This window comes from Micropterus dolomieu, linkage group LG23 (assembly GCF_021292245.1).
Source record: "Micropterus dolomieu isolate WLL.071019.BEF.003 ecotype Adirondacks linkage group LG23, ASM2129224v1, whole genome shotgun sequence".
In the NCBI taxonomy this organism is placed as follows: domain Eukaryota; kingdom Metazoa; phylum Chordata; class Actinopteri; order Centrarchiformes; family Centrarchidae; genus Micropterus; species Micropterus dolomieu.
This window is the reverse complement of record NC_060172.1, coordinates 12081519-12089628: the sequence shown is the minus strand read 5'-3', so window position 1 is coordinate 12089628 and position 8110 is coordinate 12081519. Positions and strand designations below refer to the sequence as shown.

At 39.1% G+C, this 8110-nt stretch overlaps 1 protein-coding gene across 1 annotated transcript in view; it reads right to left on the bottom strand.

The window, feature by feature from the left end:
* tbl2 (transducin beta like 2) overlaps positions 1–5898 on the bottom strand; it is a 9398-nt gene extending 3500 nt beyond the window's left edge. The window contains exons 1-5 of the mRNA XM_046039905.1: positions 5707–5898; positions 3820–3944; positions 3199–3383; positions 2256–2407; positions 225–351 (exon numbers count right to left, since the gene is read on the bottom strand). Of these exons, the coding sequence (XP_045895861.1) occupies positions 225–351; positions 2256–2407; positions 3199–3383; positions 3820–3944; positions 5707–5833 (716 nt within the window). The 5' untranslated portion in view covers positions 5834–5898. The remainder of the gene's footprint in view (positions 1–224; positions 352–2255; positions 2408–3198; positions 3384–3819; positions 3945–5706) is intronic.
* Between the last annotated feature and the right edge of the window lie 2212 nt (positions 5899–8110).

Below are 8110 nucleotides of genomic sequence, written 5' to 3'. Positions count from 1 at the left end.
AAAAAAAAGCAAATATGTCTTGAGTACGATCTGAAGCACAGAAATCAAACAGAAAAACATGTCTACTTTCTAAACTAGACTATTAAATAGTTTTTCTGTTATAAGACAATAATGCAAAAAAATTACAAGGGGAGTGAATATATTTTCTAGCCACCATAAATCTGACAGATTACTATTTGATGTTTTGAGTGGAAGATTTGCAGCGATGGAGGGGTGTGACTGACCTGCCACATGGGGAGATGGCAGCATAAGAATTGGATATCTGGTTAGTGTTGATAGAGGCCAGTACCTCTCCTTTCAGGTCCCAGATGTGGATGGTTGTGTCAGTGGAGGCGCTCATGATGAACTTGCCTGCAGGGAGGAAACACAGAATCACCCCATGTTGTCATTACACGCCTTGTAGATGGTGACAAAAACATTTTCTCATACGAGGAATTAGCCTTGCTATACTTGTGTACACGTGTGTGTGTGTGTGTGTGTGTGTGTGTGTGTGTGTGTGTGTGTGTGTGTATATAAAAAATAAAAATGGGCCAACGACTGGCCCATAAAGCACGGACAGCGGATTTCTATACTGAAACTGGCTGGCCCAATCACATGTCTTACTAGCCCCCTCCCCCTCCCCCTGTGGCCTCTGTTTCTTGCACTGTGGGCCAAATCAAAATAGTTTTCAGACAGAGGCCGCACAAATGCGCAAAAACAACCGATCTGTTTGCTACTGCCAGGCAGAGGAGAAGGCGCATGTCAGCGGCAGAGCGAAACAGAGTCACTGTGACAGGGCCGAGGGAGAGAGAGAGCAGGAGGAGAGTGGAGGTGAAGCGTAAGCATGGAGTAGCTCAACCTGTTTGAAATGGCAGATGCTGTCTCCACCATTTTTTTAAAGAATTTGTTAAAAATGTTATAAAAAAAAAAAACAAAAAAAACCTTGCACCAGGAAATGTTAAACAAATGAAAATGCAATAAGAAAGGTTTATTTGCACAATAAGAAAACCTGCTATGCAATGTAAATAAAGAAGAAACCTCTGTGTTGTCCAAAAATAAAATATGGTAATAAGCTACCGATTACTGCATTCTATTATATTTTAGTTTCCCTTTTTAACAATATAGGCATCCAGAATGCAGGAAATTAAGTTTTTCCATGCTCAAAATCTTCATATATTTCATCAATAAATATTGTTTTGTAAATAGTATTAAAATATACTCTTGTCTTGTACTCATGACCCCTATCTTGTGCAATGTCACATCTCATGGGCTAAGTGTTTTGTCACATCCCTAATCTGAGCCCGTAAATGTACCACTTTTCAACACAAAGAGACGCCCTTGGGTAGGGTGTGTGCCATGCCATAGTGACAATGATGATGATTACTTCAATTAAGGTAATTGATTATACCATAATCATAACGGTATCATAAAAGTGAGACTTTCACCTACTGCTGGAGAACTCACTGTCAAACAGCACTGCATAAGCTATTTGACATTGTTTTTGTAGCTAGCATAGTTTCCTATATCAGTCTTAGCTTAACAGTCCTAATGGCAGAGGTGAGGTTATTCTGTCTGCATTGCGTTGGCTAATCCCACGCTGCTGTGAAAATGACTTGTAGGCTATTTGTACTTGAGTATGAGTTTTGTACTCTATGGCCACCTCTGATAACCATGGTGTCAATAAATGAGTGTGAATACTGATTCACTTGCACTGGTACATTTATCCACGGCCCATACCACTCAGCTGGTTTGGGAGAATATTACAATAGGTACACATTTTATATGGAAGCATGGTGTATTGGTTAGGGGTGTCCGACCGATTTTGGTGGGCCGCCTGGGCCAAAAATGCCAGGGCTGATATTTTGTCCCCATCCAGCCTAGCTCAAGGCTGCTAAAACTTGTGTACAGGTTAAGGTTGGGTATTTGATTCTAATTCAATACCTGTCTTTTTGTTAAATTCAGGTAATATCTCCTCATGGCCCGCTAGCTAAAAGAATGTACTAAAGGAGCTGAAAAAGCCAGAGACACTAAGAGTGGCTGATTGTTTCATCGTGGTTATGTACTAGAACCATAAGACTTTCACACATTGTCTTCAAATCATGGTCAGGGATTCACAGCAAACTGTCTTTACTGAAATTTGAAATCAATCATTTTTAGCTTTTACCCGCTGCTGGTACTTTCCACACTAAACCCGTTTGTTTCCTTGTGCTTTCCTGGCTTACAAACAAAAACTGTAAATTCGTCCGTGACTTAGAGACATTTTGTGTGTTCTGTACCGGTCTCTGCAATGCCAATGTTGAGGATGGGGGTCTTGTGTTTCTGTGGGAAGTCCTCAGGGGCAGCTTTGAAGCTTAAAGTGCCGTCCTCCTTTTTGATCATTTTGAAGATTCGGATGGTATCTCCATTGGCCAACCAGGTGATAAACGCCCTGCAATGACAAGGTGAGAATCAGTGAAAGAAGTCATGAGAATATCAGGTATCCAAAAATCACATCACGATGAACCAATTTCACTTCTGCTTGACAAACGCAGACTTCTGCTCTAGTTACATATATTACAGTGTGCAAAATTGAGACATATTTACATTAATGTAAATTACTTTACTTTTTCTGTCTTTAAAAAGTGAAATAATGCAGACTTATTTCAGTAAGGAACGACAAAGTCTCTCTTTTTGGCTGACATTACTGCTGGAACAATTAGCTGATTAACTGACTGACAGAAAAGAATTCTACTACTATTTTGAAAGCTCATCATTGTAAATTTAAGGGTTTTGGACTGCTGGTTGGACAAAAAAAGAAATCTGAAGAAGCTCTAGTAAACTGGGGCATTTTTCATACACACGTGCTTTCCCACCCATTTTTTGCAGTTATCCCTTACTAAAACATGGTGAAATTACTGTTTAAATAGATTAATTATGGGTGTTCTGGCTACATCTAATAGTACTGCTTATTGTATTCAGTATATGGATATGTTTGTCCAGTTTGACATATCTCAGACAGATAAATATTTAGTCAGGCTTAATAATGACTGAAACTCCAGTGACCAAACACACCCATCAAACAGCTACAAAACAATTAATCAATTAATCAGAGAAATAACAGACAGATTCATCAATACCAAAAAGTAACAGCAGCCCTGGCTGAGATGGTGGTACAGAAGCTAACTCGCTGTGTTGATGTTTGTACAAATTTAGTCAAAGGTAGGAGAGGGGGGGAAAGACCTAGAATCCGGGCTGAAACGGACTAGTGTGGCGTGATCCAACTCCACATTGGCCCTCAGACACTTGTGTTCACGATCCAGGAAGTCTTTGGTGCTCCAGATCCGGACCGTGCGGTCGTCAGCGCATGAAGCCAAGTACTTCCCATTACTGCTGAAATCTAGGCATGTCACGTTCCCACTGTGGCTCTGAAAAGAACATGGACACAAGCATGTGCTCATAGAGTGGATTTCGAGAAGCAGCCTCAAGTGAGACACAATGTTTTCCTATTGAAGATGGAAATCTGTAAAACATATCACAAATACACCAGTTAAAACTAATCCTTTCTAATACAACCGCCCTGCGCAACATTTTCATGGTGCTTATAATGTTTTTAATGTTGTTTTTGTTCAAATTGTTTTAGAGAGGCGTTCAACACAAAGGTCATTTTGGAGGTTGCAGTTTGTGGTGCGGCTGAATTGCACATCTGAGGGTAGACTAAATAAACACTAAACAGAGACAAGGCCCTTTTGGACCTCTGTGGTGTTCATAAATACAGATATGTCCCTGAACAACAATCCTCGTACTCACAGGCTGTTTCAATGCGTGTGTTTTACAGCGGTGTCACTGTGTGTTCCAGTTTACCTTCAGTGAGGCTGCCAACAGCGGATGGCTGAAAGTGTGCTGTGAAGCTTTCTCCTTACGGCTGCGCTGCTGCTTCTCCAGCTTCGGTTTCTTCGATGAAGGGCCTTTCACAACACTGCCTTCAGCTGAGAGACAATACACAGGGCTACTGAAGAACATCTCAATTTATAATTTATTTATGTCTCATAATCTAAAATTATGGCTGGACAATAAAACAATAATGATCATTATGGTGATACAATTTTCTTAAATAACAATATTAAAAAAGTCCAATAAATGTTTGACTTATTTATTTGAATGACAACCAATAAAGCACTTCTAAATTTTTCTCTTATGATATTTATTTTGTTGAGGAAAAGGGACTGAAAAAAGACTTTACTTAAATTTACTCATGCATGTGTGTTGAAAAAAGATTTGATCGTATATGTTTTGAATGTTAAACTTCAGATTTGTTTAGTGATCCTCTGTTTGGCATCAGGTGTTTGTGTTCTGACCATAAAGAAAAGTTTAAAACCACAATTAACCATCTTGTTTCTTCAACTTTCCCTCAGGAGTAAAAATCAGCCTTCCTCGTACAAAGATCGATATCAAATCTTTTATTGCGATAATATATCTGGCCATGTCGCCCAGACTGAAAGCAGCTTGTTGCATCTGGTTACGGACAACATACCTAAGCTCTGAAGTGGTGATAATCATGTTATTAGATACTAAAAACTTAAATAACTTTGTCGCACTGTCTTTCTTTGTGTAAAAAAAAAAAATCCCACGTGCATTTTTTTTGCAAATTCTAAATAAGCTGAAGTCTTTGACTTGTTTGTAATGTAATACTTAGGTATTAACTACAGCAGAGTAAGGTACGAGGTAGGTTTATTTGTCACATTACAACAGGTTGTAAAGTGAAATTAAGTTTGAGTTTGTATGGCAGAAAATTGTGTCCTCTTACATTTAATCTTTTATGCACGTTCTTTTACCATTATTACTAATTACTATTATTATTACAAACTTTGTTATGGCTTATAGATATTTATGTATTGTGTTTTTATCCTTAACCTTTCCTATTCTATACTCCTTATGTTAGTCTGTCCACATTTACTAGGGTTTAGGTCAGAGCTGAGAGATTGTTTTGGTGTTTTCCCCCTCTTGTTGTTCCTCTCCTCTCCTGTAATGTTCATTCAAGGCTGGGAGAGAATCTCTGTTCCTCAAAACATAGAAACCTAGACGGTAAATGATTGTGCATCCCTTTGCTCAGGGCCAGACGCCTGAAGTTGCCGTAGGCAGCAGGTCTCTGGACCAGCTGTAAGTGCGTTTTAGTACTTCTCTGTTTATTCTCTTTTATTAATGAATTCTTCAGAGACCAGAAACATACAATTTCCACGTCAGCAGACAATGTACAGTAATCCAAAAACAATCAAAAAAAGGTTGAGAGAAATAAACTAGATCACTGGAGCTGTGCTGAGGATGAATTTGAGTTTAAAAGTCTGATAGCTTGGAGGAAAAAGCGGTAACAGGGGAGAGGTCCCTGTGATTAGTGATGGACGTCTTGTGAACCTCAGAGAGGCCAAAGGAACAATCAAATGTTTGATAGGCATTGAGCTCTCAGAAAGCAGCCATCCCATTGGTCCGTCAATATAACTTTCGCCGATTGGCCAACAGCACATGACAGTCGCTCAAAGTTACTTCAGTTTCTTATCGATAAGTGTTTGTGTGAACGAGCAGTTTACACCGCATGCACAACATTACTCCTGTTTACACTCGTTACGAATGACTGAATGAATGAATGAAAACAGAAAGGAGCTTGTGTCAAAGACGGTAGAGACGGTGACAGAGTTGATGGTGACTCACCGCTCGCGGATAGAGTTACGTTACGTTAGCTAGTGTGACTCTTACCGGCAAATTCCGCTGCCTGCTCCAGTTCCTCTCGTATTTCTTCTTTCCGTCTGCCCACCGCGAACGCAACGAGAATAACCAGTGCTCCCAATAAAAGCGTCAAGGCGACCAGTGCAGCTACCTCCATATCGAAAGCTTTCTGCCACGTACTTTTCACTGCTAACGTCTACTTGGCTACAACTCACTACTGGGGCACTGCGCATGCGTACAAATATTCTTCGTCGTCATATTTTTCGTTCTTCTTCTTCAGTTTCAGCAAAGAGTTGGCCGCCATTATCGCCACCTAATGGACGGAGCTAGGAGCCGCAGTAACGTGACAAAGGAATCACTGGTTAAAGGTTAAAACCTCAACAATGTGTTGCATTTAAGTTAATCATTAGATTTTTTTGTGGAATAAAAACTACAATATATAAGTAGTAGAAGTATAAAGCAGCATAAAATGGAAATACTCATGTATAGTACAAGCATGAGCTCAGTGCTTTAAGGAATGTAGTTAAGTTACTTTCGCAATCACATTATTGTAACTATATTATCTGTCTCTTGTATCGATCTACAAATTATGATTTAAGTTGTCAAATCCCTTCTTACTATTCAATTTATTTAAGTATAACAAGGGCTGTATGGGTGGGTTTTGGTGAGTCAAAAGTTTGGGGCTGTATTTTGTAATTCTCTTCTCGTCGGTCTTCCTCTCAAATCCATACATAAACTTCAACTGGTTCAGAACTCTGCTGCCCGGATCATCACCAGAACCCCTTCTATTAATCATATTACTCCTGTCCTTCAGCCGCTTCATTGGCTCCCAGTTATTTACCGCATTGATTTCAAGAATCTGCTCCTGACCTTCAAGGCCATTCATAACCTCGCTCCTCGGTACTTCACTGACCTTCATATTAACCCCCCCACCCGTACTCTTAGGTCAACTTCTTCTATTCACCTCACTGTACCTCCTGCTCGTTTGACCACCATGGGGTTCAGAGCCTTCAGCCGCTCTGCCCCTCGTCTCTGGAACTTTCTTCCACCAGACATCCGTAACATTGACTCACTTTCCATTTTTAAATCCCGCCTGAAAACACATCTTTTTAAACTGGCATATCCCAAGTGATCACTTTCTCACTATTTGTTTTCAGTTGTTTTGTACCCTGATTTTATGCACTGTAATTATAGTTGTTAATTTGACCAATTATTGCTGTACTGTTATTATGTTTTGTGAGGTGACCTTGAGTGTTCAGAAAGGCGCCTATAAATAAAATGTAGTATTATTTTATTCTTAGTCCGTCTCTGTACAGTGATATTTGTAACAGTGTGGGATGGGCCAAATGTTTGGCATTACAGAAACAAAAACTATAATGATACCATAGGCTGTATATAAAAAGAATGATACATATGCGAGTTTTGTTGTAATTTCCATCTTTAAATTTTTTCTTGATTTGTTGGAGTGCCAAGTAGCAACACAAAACTCAGAGGGCTCCATAGAGGGTATGCATTGATGTCCCTTTTCAAATACCACCTCCCTCACCCGCCATAAACCAATAAGTGCAAAACAAATATCTTGGGAAAGTACAGGCCATCAGAATTGGAAAAGATCTGTACGACCTACCAGTCAGTGGGTCTGTGAACAATAAAATATATTGAGAAATTGTGGATCCTGGTACATCTGGTCCTGGAGTGCAGCTCAACAGCAGAGACGTATCTCTGGTTTCTCTACATTAAAGAAGGATTTGTCAGCCCCAACCCCAAAAGATATTCAGTTGACAAAGAAAACCTTGATATCCTCTAATTTGAGCAGCTGGAACCAGTGAATGTTTGATATTTTGCTTGAAAAAACAAAATCATTAATCAATTATCAAATTAGTTGCAGATTAATTTTTGTCGACTGACTAATCTAGTTCTAACTGTTGTAGGTCTAGTTGGTGTACGTTTACTTCTTAAGAGAAGAGACTCCTTTGTAACTGTATCCCATCCTGTACTTTGCAACACTAGAAATTAAGTTTTGCTGTTATCTAAAAAGGAAATGGGTAATGTATGGTAACTGTATGTTAGTGTTATAAATTAGCTGGCAGTAAAACTAAAAGAGCACAAAAGACACAATACAAATGGCATGAGCTGTGTCCTAAATCCAGACTACAAACTAATTCTAAGCAAGTTTTCAGTGTGTACAAACTGAAAAAGGGACTAAATTAATTACATTAAAAAACAGTCCGTGAGCGGTGTGTACTAAAAACCCCAGATTTTTCAGTGTGTAGTTGATCGACACTGAAATGCACAAAGGAAATGTAAGAGCTGCGAAAAAATTAAATATCTATGATTATAATTAATGAATAATTGTTGCATTTTTTGGAGAAACATTTTGCCTTTTTTTTAAGTTTAACTAGCAGTGGTATTTTAAAGTCATAGTTTTTTGTAC